At 46.8% G+C, this 18458-nt stretch overlaps 1 protein-coding gene across 1 annotated transcript in view; it reads right to left on the bottom strand.

The window, feature by feature from the left end:
• The window catches only part of SLC7A5 (solute carrier family 7 member 5), a 54794-nt gene extending 38703 nt beyond the window's left edge, over nt 1-16091 (bottom strand). The window contains exon 1 of the mRNA XM_073605719.1: nt 14757-16091. Within this exon, the coding sequence (XP_073461820.1) occupies nt 14757-15267 (511 nt within the window). The 5' untranslated portion in view covers nt 15268-16091. The remainder of the gene's footprint in view (nt 1-14756) is intronic.
• Between the last annotated feature and the right edge of the window lie 2367 nt (nt 16092-18458).

The following is an 18458-nucleotide window of genomic DNA, read 5'->3' as shown; positions in this document are numbered from 1 at the left end:
ATCAACCATTTACTCTTTTTAAATTATATTGGCAACAGAAACCATCCAAATGACCCTGATCAAAAAAGTTTACATACCCCAGTTCTTAATACCGTGTATTGTTCCCTTTAACATCAATGACAGCTTCAAGTCTTTTGTGGTATTTGTGGATGAGGCTCTTTATCTTCTCAGATGGTAAAGCTGCCCATTCCTCTTGGCAAAAAGCCTCCAGTTCCTGTAAATTCTTGGGCTGTCTTGCATGAACTGCACATTTGAGATCTCCTCAGAGTGGCACAATGATATTGAGGTCAGGAGACTGAGATGGCCACTCCAGAACCTTCACTTTATTCTGCTGTAGCCAATGACAGGTTGACTTGGCCTTGTGTTTTGGATCATTGTCATGTTGGAGTGTCAAAGTACGTCCCATGCGCAGCTTCCTGGCTGATGAATGCAAATGTTCCTCCAGTATTTTTTGATAAAGTACTGCATTCATCTTGCTATCAATTTTGACCACAATTCTTGTGCCTTTGTAGCTCACACATCCCCACCTCCATGTTTCACAGTAGGAATGGTGTAGCTTTCATCATAGGCCTTGTTGACTCCTCTCCAAATGTAGCGTTTATGGTTGTTGCCAAAAAGTTCGATTTTGGACTCATCACTCCAAATGATTTTGTGCCAGAAGGTTTGAGGCTTGTCTCTGTGCTGTTTGGCGCATTGTAAGCGGGATACTTTGTGGCATTTGCGTAGTAATGGCTTTTTTCTGGCGACTCGACCATGCAGCCCATCTTTCTTCAAATGCCTTCTTATTGTGCATCTTGAAACAGCCACACCACATGTTTTCAGAGAGTCCTGTATTTCACCTCAAGTTATTTGTGGGTTTTTCTTTGCATTCCGAACAATTTTCCTGGCAGTGGTGGCTGAAATTCTAGTTGGTCTACCTGATCGTGGTTTGGTTTCAACAGAACCCCTCATTTTCCACTTCTTAATTAGAGTTTGAACACTGCTGATTGGCATTCTCAATTCATTGGATATCTTTTTATATCCCTTTCCTGTTTTATACAGTTCAACTACCTTTTCCCCACAGATCCTTTGACAATTCTTTTACTTTCCCCATGACTCAGAATCCAGAAATGTCAGTGCAGCACTGGATGAAAGATGCAAGAGTCTGTCAAGAGTCTACACATACATACACACACACACACACACACACAAAGCAAACAGATCACAGGTGACGATGGTTACCTTTAATAGCCATTCAAACCCCTTTGTGTCAACTTGTGTGCATGTTATCAGGCCAAAATCAGCAGGGTATGTGAACTTTTGATCAGGGTCATTTGGGCAGTTTCTGTTGTAAACAGTTGATTGATAATAAATGGCTTCAGCCCAACACTAACCATGAATGAAAGAAAAGTCTGTGTTATCATCCATATTCTCTGAAAAATGGCCAAGAAATCATAAATTCTGCCAGGGTATGTAAACTTATGAGCACAACTATATGCAAAAATAAATGTCCAATCAAAAAAAAAAAAAAGTTAATTTGTGCTCCCAGGAAACCACTGAGGCTGGGTTCACACTGCTGTGCGGAGCAGATCACAGCAGGGGTCCGGTGTGTCCATGTTCGTTTCGGGTCCAAAATCAGACCTGAAATGGTTGACCAGAAGATGTAGAGGACTCCTGTGCAATTCACTCTGCAGCCATCCTGGAGCTGTGTGATCCAGCTCCATCAAGAGCCAGTCACAGCCTCCTGACATATGAACACATAGATAGTGGGAACTCAGCCTGATAGTCTTCTTAAAAGTATTGATCAAATCACTATATGTGACACAGTACGAATCCTTCACTATCCACACTATACTGACTCACCAGAATTAATGGCTGGTCACATTATGAACCAGCTACTGCACTCCACAATAGACCCAAATAGGGATGCACCGAAATTTCGGCCACCGAAAAACATATTGGCCGAAAATGGCCTTTTCGGGGTTTTGCTAACACTGCCCTGTCCTGATCCTGTCTGACATACTAAAGCAGGCTGCATGATGGCCACTGGTAGGCTGCATTTAATGGACACTGGTGAGGCTGCATTGATTTCCTGTACCATGTCTGCAGTCTCTGACCATCTCCTGTACCACGTCTGCAGTCTCTGACCATCTCCTGTACCACGTCTGCAGTCTCTGACCATCTCCTGTACCATATCTGCTAGAGGTGCACCGCATGGAAATTTTGCTAATACTATTAGCAATGTGTTATATAAAAGTGTATATGTTTCATTTAAAATATAAAAATACATTGTTTTTGAAACAGTCATTTTCGGTTTCTGTCAAGTTCGGTTTTTGGCCTAGTGTATTTTTCATTTTCGGTATCAGTTTCGGCACCAAAAAACCCATTCGGTGCACCCCTAGACCGAAAGGGGTTAATTGCCACAATCCTGGTTGCCAAGATGGTCTCTCGCATTTGAGCCCGCTCAAGCAAGTCCCAGCCACACATGGATACAAGATAGAGGAAGGAAGGCTTCCATAACGTAAAAACGTTTTTAAAACAAACTTTCATTTAAAACATAGATCCATTCACACTAGGGTTGTCCCGATACCGATACTAGTATCGGTATCGGCACCGATACCGAGCATTTGCCCAAGTACTTGTACTCGGGCAAATGCTCCCGATGCTTCCCCCGATACCTGAACTGTCAGCTGTGATCGGCGCGTGGGGGAGTTACAAGATTCTCCCCCAGCGGCTTTCACCAGCTTTAGTGACAGACAGCGGTGATCGCTCACAGCTGACTGTCACTGCATCCTCCTCCGTGCCCCCTCCGTTCCTCTGTCCCTCTCAGCTGTCCCCTCCATTCTGCTCTTATCTGTCCCCTTCGTTCTCCCCCTCAGTTCCTCCGTCCTCCCCCTCCTCCTTCCTTTGTGTATGGATAGAGTCAGCTGACTCTGTCCATTCACATAACTGAAACATTGTAATCTCCTGTGATTACGATGTGTCAGTTTATGAATGGAGAGAAGCTGCGGTCTTCTCTCCATTCATTGTCAGTGCAGCTGACGCTGCAGAGAAAGGGACTGGGGATTCTCTATCCTCTGTCTCTTTCTCTGTCTCAAGGGGGAGATATCAGAGGTCTGTTAAGACCCCTGATATCTCACCAAAGCCCCCCAAAAGGGCTGATTAAAAAAAAAAAAAAAAAAAACAATAAAGAATAAAAGAAATATTATTGTAAAAAATAAAAATTGTAAAAAAAAAAAAAATAACACACACATACAACGTTCACCCCCCCCCCCCCCCCAAAAAAAAAGCAAGCACTGTTAAAAAAAAAAAAAAAAAAATGAAAAAAAAAACACTGTCACGTGACATTAAAAAAAAAGTATCGGTAATCGGTATCGGCGAGTACTTGAAAAAAAGTATCGGTACTTGTACTCGGTCCTAAAAAAGTGGTATCGGGACAACCCTAATTCACACATTAAGAGTCTCCCTGACACTACGGTGAAACTGCTTGTTAATGTTTGCCTGTCGCCTCCAGCTGTGATCCAAAAGCCGTGAATGCAATACAGGCGTGTGATGACGTCAGCCCCTTTGCGTTTTGTCATTCAACGTCCTGACGAAGGTGAGGTATTAGCCAGATTGTTTACAAAAGGGATTATAGACCAGCTTTTTGAAAAGCTGTGGCGTGTGAAACCACCCAAGAACTCCACCCGGTGCCAAAAAAGTGCACACACATAAAGAGTGAGCACAAAAAACATGCAACGGGTGCTACACGGTCCACCCTAAGAAGGACCTTACCCTGATCCCCCAGGGCGTTAGGCTCCAGACGGGGACAGAGGTACTTCACTTGGGTCCATCTGGCTGAAACCAGACGGACCCCCTTTCTCTGGAAGGTCTGCTGAAATAGACCCACCCAAGTACTCAGAGGGACTCCCCCGAAGGGAGACCCCATGAGAGAGGGCGAACCAAGCCAAAGGGCCTATGTCCACCCCCTCCCAAGACTTTCAGGGCAGGCCCGAGAACCCGCACCCTACTCATCACACTGACAAAACATGTAGACCAAACAAATACAAAAAAAATGACAAACACTGGGGAAAAATAGGAACGTGGGGGAGAAGGAAGTGGGGGAAGTGAAAGAGTGACCATTGTAACATTGTGCAATACGATGGCCAGGCCCTTCGGCCAAGAATAAACATTTCCCCTGGTCCTAGCCAAAAGGCTCGGCCCTAGAGGCAGGTGTGAAAAAAAAAAAAAAGTGTGTGTGGTGAAGTGACCATGGTGCCATAAATCAATGTGATCCTCACTCACAGTGATTGAGTGGCACCCCTGAACTGCCACTTCAGGGGCACATTTACCACAGGCTTTTCGTCACAACCCTGAACAGCCCAGTCAGCGCAGCCCCCCACCCAGCGAGGAAGGCCTGAAGTTCCGGAAGCTTGGGGAGAGCTCCCATCACTCCTGCCTAATCACATTCAGGAGATACTAACCACTCCACCCCCCCCCCCTTACAAAGAGGAGCCGGTGTTCTCTCCCGAACTGCTGACCAGAGCTAGGACTACACCAATCTAGGTCAGAAGGCCAGGGACCCGATCCTCTGGCCAGACCCAATGCAGCACCCATCCCCAGGGATTACAGACCAGTGCCACAAAAAAAAAAAAAAAAAAAAGTTTCTTGGTATACTTTATTTTAGACCTGGTGATGTCATCACAGGGTCTTTCTGCTTCTCTATGCAATGCAGGCAGATCATTGCTGGTGGGAATGGCCAGTAGGGGGCTGTACATAGCTTCCTGAAAACATCACAGAAAACTGCCTCAGTACTCCTCAAGAGCCCGCAGTCCTGGCGCAAGCAGTAGGCTGGCTCTTGAAGAATTAGGCAAATGCCTTGATAGGTGGATGCCAGTTTGGAGGAGTGGGCATTCCTAGGCAGGCTTCATTTGCATGCAATGCGGAGCCTCTAGGACTGAAAAAACTGAAATCCAATTGATGAAAGGGGAGGGCCAATCATTATGGAAAGGACTAGATGAGTGGTCAGCCTGTGGCCCTCCAGCTGTTGCAGAACTACAAGTCCCATCATGCCTCTGCCTTTAGGAGTCATGCTCGTAACTGTCAGCTTTGCAATGCCTCGTGGGACTAGTAGTTTCGCAACAGCTGGAGGGTCACAGGTTGAGTACCCCGCCACAAGATGCTGGATGTCCTCCAGCCAGGGAATAAGGCGGGCACTATCTGACCTGCTGCAGCTTCTAATGCACATTGTGAGAAGCTCACAGTGTGCAGCGAAATCAGAGAGGGCAATTTCAGCACAGGAGAGGAGCCGGTACAACTGTGCAAGACTGAAGGGAACACTGAAAGTCAGATTTAAGTGATATCAGGACAAGACAAAAAGGCCCCGGGTGTGAATTTCGGGCCCTTTGTATTTATTTCCTGCTTACCTTTCTCAGATTAACTGGAGGGCACTTTTAATAGCCGTGGCGGCATAACAGCCACTAAAACACAAGATCAGTAATCTCCAAGCAGCGAGGTAAACAGGATTCTCAGGAGATGTAGGCGGGAGAGGCGTCTTACTTTACTAAATCGTTTCTTAAACCTGTTTAACCGATTATTGAACACTTCATCCCTATAGTTTTAATAGATGACCTGGAGCCAGGGCTGAGCCCGGCGGGTCCAAATCACAGGGGTTCTTGGACACTATGCACAAAAAATCTCCCTGCCCAAAGACAAAAGAGAGCCTAGTTCCAGAGGCTGGGGGGTTGCCTTACCCTGCATCAGCTAGTATTTTTATCTACCTATTAATAGGAGCGGTTATACAATGACTGGGCAAATTCTGCTTTTCATACAGAGTCATGGGGTGTGCAGCTACTGTAGTTCCACCCATACACCTGTCAGTATCCTAATTTTTTTTAAACCTGTATGGGAGGGGGGCAGTAACACGCTGTCGAAAGGTCTTTTTAACTGTTCCCCCCTAAGCTGCAAAGGCAACCATACTGGGGTATACACATGCCGCAGCAAAAATTATGTCCACTACGCACTCAAGCAAATGGTGCCAAGCTACAACTGCCCCGCAACCACATTCAATGCGTGTGGTCATGGCACAGTGGTGAGGGTTCTTGGGGATTAAAGCAGACAATGAGAAGGTGGCACAATGGACCAGCGCAAGTGCAAAATGAGCACTGTGAGTGCAGCTACTGTGTTCACAATGAATGGATCTTAAAAGGCAAACCCTGGCAAATTACAATATAATACCCCTGCAGTAGAGCCCACCTGAACTACAAGGTTTAAATGCCTTTTGAGGAAAAGACTGCAATACACACCTTATCCCTCCGCTCCCTCCAGCCACCATTGCTCTTCTCGCTGATGCTCTGGTTCGTGGCTGAGCCCTCACCATCCTCACATACACTATATTACCAAAAGTATTGGGACACCTGCCTTTACACGCACATCAACTTTAATGGCATCTTAGACTGTAGGGTTCAATATTGAGTTGTCCCACCCTTTGCAGCTATAACAGCTTCAACTCTTCTGGAAAGGCTGTCCACAAGGTTTAGGAGTGTGTCTATGGGAATGTTTGACTATTTTTCCATAAGTGCAGGTCAGGCACTTACGTTGGAGAGAAGGCCTGGCTCGCAGTCTCAGCTCCAATTCATCCCAAAGGTGTTCTATCAGGTTGAGGTCAGGACTCTATGCAGGCCAGTCAAGTTCCTCCACCCCAAACTCGCTCATCCACACTATATTGCCAAAAGTATTGGGCCACTCTTCCAAATCATTTGGTGGAGGGGGGTGATGGTGTGGGGTTGGGCTTGGCCCCTTAGTTCCAGTGAAGGGAACCCTTAAGGCATCAGCATACCAAGACATTTTGGACAATTTCATGCTCCCAACTTTGTGGGAACAGTTTGGGGATGGCCCCTTCCTGTTCCAACATGACTGCTCACCAGTGCACAAAGCAAGGTCCATACAGATATGGAGGAGTGAGTTTGGGGTGGAGGAACTTGACTGGCCTGCACAGAGTCCTGACCTCAACCCGATAGAACACCTTTGGCCTTCTCGTCCATCATATAATGCATATGGCCGACGGGAAGAGGTTAACAGACTACGCTGTCTGGCAAAAGTGTCAGTTAGAGGGTGGGGACAAACCGTTTATCACTGACAGGGGTGCGTAAAGGGTCAACTTTTAAACTGTTGCTGTCACTGCTTATAAAGTGTGATCTGGAGTTTGGCTTCAATTTGTTAGTCGAGTCCACCTGAATCTGCTAGTCTAACACCAACCTCCCTTCTGGAGGGACAGGGCTGCTGTCAAAGGGTGGCTCCATTGCACCCCAAGACAGAAAAATGTGTTACTGGCAGGATCACCAGGTGAATGAAAGGAAAAACGTATCTCGGGACCATCAAGCTGCAATAGATTACATTTCTATTTTTAGGTTTAATATTGATTTGGGCTAGGTTCACACTAGAATGCGGTGCTCGTTTCCCGCCTGCGTTCAAAATGCATTACAGATGTGATCTGCAGCAGGTGTCAATTTTAGTGACACCCCAAAGCAGATCGCAAACGCAATGCATTTGTCTGCACCTGATCACATAGTACAAACGTCCCAATGCGATCCAGTTGCAGTGCATGCACTGCTTTTGATGCGATGCCAAAATCGCACCACACTGAACTGCATGTGGATTATCACAGGAATGTGCAGCACTTTCCTGTGCGATTCATAGTGTGAACCAGGGCTTAGGCCGACCATACACATCTCAAATCTCAGCCAGGTCAGCAGGAACCGGCCCTGGTTCGAACCGTGAATGGGCAGGCTAAATGTACCAAGGTGATCGATCAACTTGGGTACAACCAGCCTGACGGATTCCCTTACGATTATCACTAGCGGCTGTTATAGCCACTAGCAATAATCACCATCTTATTCCGGCAGGGATGGCTTTGCCCGCGCCTGCCCCCACCAAGAACAGACAATTGCCGATTCCCATCAGCACTGTCCGTATTGATGGGGGAATTGTGCAAATTTCTTTCCACCGTGTATGGCCAGCCTTAGACCCCTTTCACACGGAGCACCTTCCATTTTGATCAGCAGGAGGAATCGATCAGCTGATCAGAGCAGAGCGGGCTCTGCATAAACTGAGCGGACACAGACAGAGCCCCCTATGCTCTATGGATAACCGGGTGTAAATGGACAGCAGAGACTACCTCCAATCCAATCACACAGAGGGGTTTGTTTTTAGGGGACCACATCGGATCAGAGGTAGGCGGGTGTAAAACGGACACATCTCCATTTACTCCTGCCGGTCCATAATGATGAATGGACCGTCCAATCAGGTCCGCCTGAAAAACTGACAGGCGGACCTGATAGGAACAGTCTTGTGAAAGAGTCTTAGGTTATCCAATCAGCCTGGAGAATGTCTTCAAGCATCTGTTAATAAAAATATTTAATGAAAAACAATTACAATTAAAAGCAATTACCTTCAGCAATTCCAAAACAGACAGAGAAGTGTACACACTGAATGTCTGTTACACATTGTTTCTTTGTATCTCTTGACACCAGCAGGGTAAACATTAGTCATACAACAAGCAGCATGGGTGGGGATGTGGATGGAGTCAGGTAGGATCAATGAGAAGACAGCAAACAATCGCCTAGAATTCCCAATTTGGTGAAGATAGTGACAAGCACTAGATGGAATGTGGATCGATGACCCCTCCATGACCTCCTACAGCCATACAGTCCATGTGTGAATGTTTATACAGGGAAGACACCCTGAGCACCAGTCTTATTATGGGGGGAGACAACTGCAATCAGCCATAGACATTCAATCATCTGTTACACTTAACAATGATCCAAAGACACATTATTATAACCATGGATTCAGGTGGCATTATCTCTTGTAAAAAGTCAATGGCCAGGAAAGCTGTCTGCAGACTTTAGAACAGTCGGTGATAATCCAACCACTCTCCAGTTTTAGTATCTTCAGAGCTCTCCATACACTTGTATGCTGGGCTCAGCTATGCAATGGAGAGGGGAAGAGGGACTACAATATGTGGGAGGTTTCCTGCCCCGTCTGATCACTTGATCCCTCATACCGGTGGTCAGCTAGTAGCATCAAAACACCGAAGTGAGACTGTCAACTGAGCTAAAAACTGTAAAGCTGACCATACACTATACCAGTGTTTCTCAACCTTTTTTCAGTCAAGGCACCCTTTAACCACTTCAGCCTCAGAAGAATTTACCCCCTTCCTGACCAGAGCACTTTTTGCGATTCGGCACTGCGTCGCTTTAACTGACAATTGCGCGGTCGTGCGACGTGGCTCCCAAACAAAATTGATGTCCTTTTTTTCCCACAAATAGAGCTTTCTTTTGGTGGTATTTGATCACCCCTGCGCTTTTTATTTTTTGCGCTATAAACAAAAAAAGAGCCACAATTTTGAAAAAAAATATATATATATATATTTTTTACTATTTGCTATAATAAATATCCCCCAAAAATGTATAACAAAAACAATTTTTTCCTCAGTTTAGGCCGATACGTATTCTTCTACATATTTTTTGAAAAAACAAAAAAAAAAACAAAAAAAACAAAAAAAAAAAAATCGCAATAATCGATTATTGATCGGTTTGCGCAAAAGTTAGTGTTTACAAAATAGGGGATAGTTTTATGGCATTTTTATAATTTTTTTTTTTTAAATGGTGGTGATCAGCGATTTTTATTGTGACTGTGACATTATGGCGGACACATCGGACATTTTTGGGACCACTGTCATTTATACAGCAATCAATGCTATACAAATGCACTGATTCCTGTGTAAATGACACTGGCAGTGAAGGGGTTAACCACTAGGTGGCAGTGTAGGGGTTAAGTGTGTCCTAGGGGCGTGTTTCTAACTGTGGGGGGTCATGGCTGTGTGTGTGAAACGTCACTGATCTCTGCTCCGATGACAGGGAGCAGAGATCAGTGACACTGTCACTAGGCAGAATGGGGAGATGCTTGTTTACATTAGCATCTCCCCGTTCTTCCTCCCCATGAGGAGATCGAGTCCGTGGGACCCGCGACTTACGGAGCTTGCCGCGGGTGCGCGCGCCCCCGATGGCCGCCTCTTAAAGGGGAACGTACAGGTACGCGATTCTGCCTGTACGAGCCATTCTGCCGCAGTATATCTTCGTGAGGCGGTCGGCAAGCGGTTAAAGTGGTTGTAAACCCTTACACACCACTTTTCACTACAGGTAAGGCTTACCTGTAGGTACCGTGGATATCTCCTAAACCTGCAAGGTGCCGATGTCATTGGCACATGTGCACTGAAGTAACGGCTCGTTCAAACCGTTTAGTCAGCTGATGTGCCATGAGCGGCGGCTCCCCCCCACACATGCGATGCATACTAGTGCATTATGCCTTTTTGGCTTGCAGGTTTTTGTTTTTTTGTTGTTTATGGGTTTACAACCACTTTAAAATTATAGACAATCGCAGGGCACCCCATTCTAAAATGTAAAAAAACTATTCTTATAGTTTTACAAAATGCAGCAATATTCACACGTAGGACACCCACGTTAGAGGGGATTTATTCTTCCAAAGCAAATACGCTTTTGCACACTGGTACTGACTAGTGTTCCAATGTTTCTCTTCTCCCCCAATTTCTCTCTATCAGGCTGCTAACATGACCCCGGGGCTGAGGGAGAGGGGCAGAGGAGGGTCAAACAAGGATGCTGCAGAGGCAACAGATATCCTTCTTATCAACTGATAACATGACTGGTTGTTAGGATGTCAGTGTCTAGAAAGTCATGGTGCATAATAAAAAAAACCTGTGGCTTTGTGTAACTAAAAGGCAGACTTGATCCACCTGCTGGTTTGTATACAATTTTTTGATCAATTTTTAAGCATTTTGCCAAGGCACCCCTGAAGAAACATCAAGGCACCCTGGTTGAAAAAGGCTGCACTATACAATCAGATGCAATGTGTAGTCTCCAAACAGCCCTCTTTAGATTTACCAAAACTGTAATATAAAAAGGAAAAACCTAAACAATCCATATGCTTGTATCAAATCAGGCAGGCCCTTGCACTACATAGCTGATGGTAGATCTAAAGAAAATTGTACAGCCAGATTTTATAGTTTATGACCAGCCTTAAAGCTAGCTATACACGCGCAATACAATTTCATTTACCTTCCTTTTGATTTACCAAAACCATATAATATGAGGTCAAACCTCAACACTTTCAATTTGTATGCAATCAGGTAGGACCTTGCACTACATAGTTGAAGGGAAATCTAAAGAACAATATAAATGATCAAATGTGTATCCAGCTTTAGATCAAGCAGTGGTCATCTCAGGTCTGTAGTGGATCTATGTCAGGTAATACAACAGGCACACTTCACCCATTGCTTCATCTGGTCAGAATTAACACAGGTCTAAAGACTCCCTCCCCACCCCAGGGGTCTTGGTGGTTGGCAATTTTGGCACCCAGCACTGCACAGGGTAAGGCTAGGTTTACACCTTTGCTTATCGGGAACGTGTGCAAATATTGCACAGAAAAACACACTCTGCCCTTTAGCACCCCCACACATCTTCTAATGCATTTTTTCATGCGCACAAACCACATGGTGCTGCAGCCTCATGCAGTTCAGTGCAGCATGTTTTTTTGGAAAGGGGTCAGGACTTCTTTTCCATGTTTTTTTGTGCGTAGGGCAAATTAATGGGCTGCTTTATACATGGAAGACACTCCACATCTCATGAATGAGAATATACAAAAACGTGTGCATGCTGAGTGGCACTTGCAGGTGTGATCCTAGCCTTAGGGAGACTGTCACATTCTCTAGAAGTAACGGTCACTTGACATCACTCCAGCAGGTGGAAGGAAGGTGAGTAAACGGCAGGACTGAGGAGGATGGGGGCAAATAATTGCACCTAATGCTTTCCCTGCTTGGGAAAAGCATGGGTTCACTTTAAGGTCTCATTCACACCAGCCTGCACACTAAAACGTGCACTAGGGTGTGTTGAGGAGGGGCAGGAGAATGTGTTGGTACAATGCATAGAACTGTTTCCTTGTATTTCTTCTCCTCCCCCCCCCCGTCACAAAAAAAAAAAAAAAGAAAAAAAATGTACTTTATGATGCAACACGTTGAAACTCCCTGTGGTGTGGCGACATGCGGTGCGGCGCATTGTGCGGTGTAAGGATGCAGACATGCTGCCTTTTTATGCAGAGTAACCCTAATGCACATAAACGCAGTGTTATGGTATGAACAGAGTGAACAGAGAACATAGCAAGCAATTGTTTTACATGTGCCTTGTGTTCGATCTACACAGATCTTTACAGCTACACGGTCAGAATGGGGCCCTAAGTGTGCAACGCCACACTTGTGAGCAGATGCCACTAAATTGGGCAGAATCTGGCACCAATCAGTTCATTGTGACTAGGAGCCCCTTGAAGAGGCCAATAAGCCCTACGATTAACGCAATCATTCGATATTGTGAGCATATCTAGCAAAGGTCTTGTGCTTGTTACTTTGGGGTTTATTTATGAAAGCTGGAGAGTGCAAAAATCAGGCTCACTTCCGAATAAAGGCCAATCAGCTTCTAACCTCAGCTTGTATAATCAAGCTTTGGCAAATAAACCTGGAAGCAGATTGGTTTCTATGCAGAAGTGAGACTGTTTTGACACTCTCCAGCTTTAGTAAACAAACCCCTTTGTGTCATTCTTTAAGTATATATTTTTTTTATTTTCATGTCAACTTAAAATGTAGCAACTGGAAAAAAAAAAATGTTTGTATAATATAAAGTTAAAATTTTTAACCCGTCGTTCCTCATCTGTAACAGTCTCACAAATGATCACTGAATGGAGGAGCGATATTGGATGTCCCCCCCCCCCCCCCTTGATTCTCGCTAAAAAAAAAAAAAAAAAAAATTGTATCCAAATTAAACAGATGCAGAAAACATGACAATGACAGAGCTCTGCGACCAGAAATGGGTACGCACACCCACCAAAAATATTTAGAATCTGGTGACAGATGCCACAGGCGGGGGCCCTGGTGGGGCTCGTCACATTACTGCTATTGAGGGCCAATCTCCAGAATGAACCAGTTTCTCCTAAGCAGAATGTTGGCTGATGTAACATGACAGCATGCAGAAGGGGGAGGGGCTATGACAGGAAAATGAATGGGAGGCGGGCCCTGCAACATGTGCTACTGAAAAGAAGGTTTATTTCACAACGGAAGATGATGAAAGCTATTCAGGCGGCAGGATGTATGTGATGGAGAATATGCTACACGTGTCTGCATGCTAGAAGACCATGTCCAAAAAATATATTAGATAGATAGAGATATATATCTCTATCTCACACAATATGATACACACGATGATCTTCTATATAGACCATACAGAGAATGTCATTAGACAGTGTAGATGATATATCGTTCATTTATTGGGTGTACAGGCTACTCACTGACAGTACAGGTGGTCCTCAGACACAAAGGAATACATACATGTGTATACAGGAGATGAAGAATAGCAGTGGTGGTCAACTTACATGATACGAGGAGCCTCAAATGTGGCCACTGACATCACAAAAGGACCACACACACATTACTCAGTGATTGTAATACTACAGATAAAAGGCTGTATATGTATATTCAAAGTGGAGTATTTGGGGGATGAAGGTACTCACCAACACAGAGTACAAGTGTATTGTGGGTGGAGGATAGGTGGATGAAGGTGCTCACACAGGCAGTACAGGTGTATTGTGGGTAAAAGATAGGTGGATGAAGGTGCTCACACAGGCAGTACAGGTGTATTGTGGGTGAAGGATAGGTGGATGAAGGTGCTCACTCAGGCAGTACAGGTGTACTGAGTAAAGTATAAGTAGGTACTCACAGACACCAAGGTCTATTGGATGTAGAGTCTAGCGTGGATGCAGGTACTAACAGACATTGGAGTATAGGGAGAAGGTAAGTACTCAGATTTTGTGGGTTGAATATAGGGGGGATTCGAACACTCACAGACATTATTGTGGGTGGAGGCAGATATTCACAAACTGCACTATGGGTGATTGACGGTTGGTACTCACAGGCTGCACAGGTGTATTATGGGTGATTGACGGTTGGTACTCACAGGCTGCACAGGTGTATTGTTGGTAGAGTATAAAGTAGGTACTCACAGACACACTAGCAGCACAGGTGTATCATGGTTGGCGTACAAGGTGAATGAATGAAGGTAGGTACTACTCACATAGGCAGTACAGGTGTATTTTGGGTGGAGTATAGGGTGAATGAAGGTAGGTACTCACAGACACCCAGGCAGTGCAGGTGTATTGTGTGTGGAATATAATATAGGGTAAATTAGGGTAGGTGATCAGACACACAGGCAGTATAGGTGTATTATGAGTGAATGAAGGTAGGTTACTCACAGGCACACAGGTGGTACAGCTGTATTGTGTAGGGAATTTAGGGTGAATGAAGGTAGGCACTCACAAACACGTACAGGTGTATTGTGGGTGGAGTAAAGTATTGGGTAAATGAAGGTATGTATTCACAGACATACAAGCAGCACAAACGTATTGTGGGTGGAGGAGGACAGTATAGGGTCAATAAAGGTAGGTACTCAGACACACAGGCAGTACAGCTGTATTATGGGTGGAGTATAGGGTAAATGAGGGTAGGTACTCACAGACACACAAGTAGTACAGGTGTATTGTGGGTGGAGTATAAGGTGAATAAAGGTAGGTACTCACAGACAGGCGGTACAGGTATATTAGGAGTGAATTTAGGTAGGTACTCAGTACCGGTGTATTGTGGGTGCAGTGTAGTATAGGGTGAATAAAAGGTAGGTACTTACATATACACAGGCAGGCCACTAGCTTGGCGGCGGAGTCGGGCACAGGGCAGCTGGGGAAGACGGGTTTGAGCAGGTAGGTGGCGAAGACCAGGGCCACAATGTACTGGGACGAGGGTCGGATAATCAGCAGCTCCACCCAGAGTTTGAGGAAGGCCGGCAGGGGCCCGTACACCTCCAGCACATAGGCGTAGTCCCCCCCGGATTTGGAGATGGTGGTCCCCAGCTCCGCATAGCACAGGGCCCCCACTATGGAGAACAGACCGCACACCGCCCACACGATGAGGGAGAGCCCGGGGGATCCCGCCTCCCGGAGGACCCCGGTGGGGGTGACGAAGATCCCGGAGCCGATGATGGTCCCCACGATGATGGCCACCCCGTTCACCAGGGTGATGTTCCGCTGCAGCTCCACCGCCTCTGGAGCCCCGCCCCCGCCGTTCTCTTGGAGCATCTTCTCCCCGGCCTCCTCCTCCGCCCCCGGGGAGCCCGACTGCCTCCGCTTCACCGCCGACATCCCGCCCCGGCGGCGCTAACTGTCACTTCTGACCGGCTGCGACCACGTGACACCTCGGCGCTGTCCTGGTGCTGAAAGCTGAAGGGGGGGCCACACAGCTCCGGGCAAATACCCTTCAGAGGGCGCTAACAGGGGCCCCGGGCACCTCTCCTCCCCCACCTGCCTCTAATACTGCCTCCACGTGTTCCCCTCCGCAGCCTGGCACCGAACCTGCCCTCCCTACTACCCACCCCTCCTCTGCTGCCCTCTCTACTACCCCTACTCTCTACCTTATTGCCCTCTCAGCCCCTCTGATACCCTCTTCTACCCCCCACCCGTGTTACCATCTGGTACTCCTCTGCTGCCCTTCTCCTCTCCTCCTATGACTCTCCTCTCCTCCTATGATGCTCCTCTCCTCCCTCTGTGATGCTCCTCTCTTCCTCTTCTCCCTCTGTGATATGATGCTCCTCTCCTCTCTGTCCCCCTGTATTGCAGTCCTCCAGCCAGCTCGGTGCCGGTCTCAGCTCTGTGCCAATCCTCCTCTCCCGGCTCAGGTTTTATTTGCGGCCTCGCCGACCGACGTCACACATGCATATTAATTGTCATGATGCATCCAGGAGGTGTGAGGTCGCCGCCTGCTGGCCGCTAGTAATCACTACACCCGACATCTACGACTGCTGGAGGCGAACAGGTGCAATCACACTGCTGGACCGTCACTGCGCAACTACAGCGCTGGACTGAGAATTCACCGCTGAACTGTCACTGGACATCCAATGCTTAAAGCAAAGGCTGCTGGGTGTTCAGCTATAAGCTGGGTGTTCAGTGTGCCCCTGTACCTTTTTAAGAAGGGGTGGCTCCCCTTCAATCCACCAGCTCTCTCCTATCCATCAGAATGAATGAGCCTCCACTGTGGGGACACTTATAAGTTAATGTTAGGTACCACAGATACCGGCGTGCCTTGACGTGGCTCTGTGGCTTACGCATGCAAATGTGTGCAGACTAAACCCCTGCTTTTAACGCATACTGTTAGACAGATTGGTTGTCTGCAGGCTGGTCGGTAAGTTAAAGTGACACTAAAGGTAATTTTTTTTTTTAATTATTATTATTTATTTATTTTTTAAATAACAAACATATCATATGTGCAGCTTTTTTTTTTTTGCACAGAGTGGCCCCAATCCTCCTCTTCTGGGGTTCCTCGGCTCCTGCCTGCATCAGATAACCCCCTAGGAGAAGCAGGTTACGTTGCGGGCGCACCCCTGAGTCCAGCATTCGGCGTCCATAGACGATGATTGCAGGACTCGGCCCCACCCCTCCCGGCGGCCGCGTCATTGGATTTAATTGACAGCAGCGGGAGCCAATGGCTGCACTGCTATCAATCTATCCAATCAACAGCCGAGAACCCCCTAGCAGAGAGACGGACAAGTTAGAGGGTTCAGGTAAGTAAAACGGGGGGGGGAGTCACTAACAGGTGTTTTTTCACCTTAATGCATAGGATGCATTAAGGTGAAAAAACACGAACCTTTACAACCCCTTTGAGCTTGTTTTTTTTTTTCTCTTGGATTTATCCCTGGCCTGGCTTAAAGAGGAAGTAAAGCCTCTAAAAAATAAAAAAAAAAATACACCCTGCAAGACAAAGGCATAATGAGCTAGTATGCATAGCATACTAGCTCATTATGAATTACTTACCTGAGATCGAAGCCCCCCGCATCGGCCCTCGTTCGCCTCCTCCGATGCCGCCATCTATCCTGGAGTGACTTCCGGGTATCGTGGCTCCAGAGCTGGGACTGGCTGGAGCCGCGATGATGTCACTCCCGCGCATGCGCGCTGGTGCCGCCACTAACGGCATGATCGCCATTAGAAACGGCACGCTCAGTGTGCCTGCGCCCGATCCGCTATTTCTGCAAATATCTCCTAAACCTTTTAGGTTTGGGAGATATTTCCTGCACCTACAGGTAAGCCTTAATCTAGGCTTACCTGTAGGTTAAAGTGGTTGTAATGGGTTTACAACCACTTTAAAGCAGTAATAAACCCAAAACTATAAATGTAATATATTGCAGCTTTCCATTCAATAGATGTGGTGGCTGCATTTGTTTTCTTTTTTTCTCGCTGTTTTCCACCTGGTGATCTGGCCAGTAATACACCCCCTGTATGACCCTAGGGTCACATCTTTACTTTTGCACAGCCTATTAATTTCAATGGGCAGCCACGCCCCCATTTTCCACAGAAAAAGGTGCATGCACATAGGGAAATTGTATGGTCTTTTTGACTATGCTATTTGCTTGCGGTTCCCGCATCTGCGTTTTTGCGTGTGTGGTGGTGCCGTTTTCTCTTAGTAGCACGTTTTCACTGCGGGTGTGGAAATCACTGTGATTTCCACTGCCACACACATAGGTGTGAACCTAGCCTAAGGCTGGGTTCACACTATTGCGATGACAGACATTGCATGTGATTCGCACCGCATTGCTGTGCAGATCACATGCAATATCTGTGCGATGCAAATTCAACCATACAGTTTGTATGGCTGAATTCGCATTGCATTCAGACCAAAATGGTGCAGGACCCTTTTTGTGGTCTGCACTGGACTAGGCTTGCATGGGTGTTCACACTCATGCGATCCGATTCCTGTCTGATTTCACAGTTCGCACTGTGATCTGCAAACCAATTTCGGGGTGTCATTAACTTTCTATTGACACACGCAGCGGTTCGCAGAGAGTGGTGTGAACTGCCTGCGAGTTAGATGCGATGCGGGAACCATGTGCACAGCCCCTGACCATTTCCTCCTGCACCATGTCCGCAGCCTCTGACCATCTCCTCCTGCACCATGTCCGCAGCCTCTGACCATCTCCTCCTGCACCATATCCGCAGCCTCTGACCATCTCCTCCTGCACCATGTCCGCAGCCTCTGACCATCTCCTCCTGCACCATGTCCGCAGCCTCTGACTATCTCCTGCACCATATCCGCAGCTTCTGACCATCTCCTCCTGCACCATGTCCGCAGCCTCTGACCATCTCCTCCTGCACCATGTCCGCAGCCTCTGACCATCTCCTCCTGCACCATGTCCGCAGCCTCTGACCATCTCCTCCTGCACCATGTCCGCAGCCTCTGACTATCTCCTGCACCATATCCGCAGCCTCTGACCATCTCCTCCTGCACCATGTCCGCAGCCTCTGACCATCTCCTCCTGCACCATGTCCGCAGCCTCTGACCATCT

Source organism: Aquarana catesbeiana, linkage group LG11 (genome assembly GCF_042186555.1).
Source record: "Aquarana catesbeiana isolate 2022-GZ linkage group LG11, ASM4218655v1, whole genome shotgun sequence".
In the NCBI taxonomy this organism is placed as follows: domain Eukaryota; kingdom Metazoa; phylum Chordata; class Amphibia; order Anura; family Ranidae; genus Aquarana; species Aquarana catesbeiana.
The sequence above is the reverse complement of the archived record's forward strand: the minus strand, read 5'-3'. Positions and strand labels throughout refer to the sequence as shown.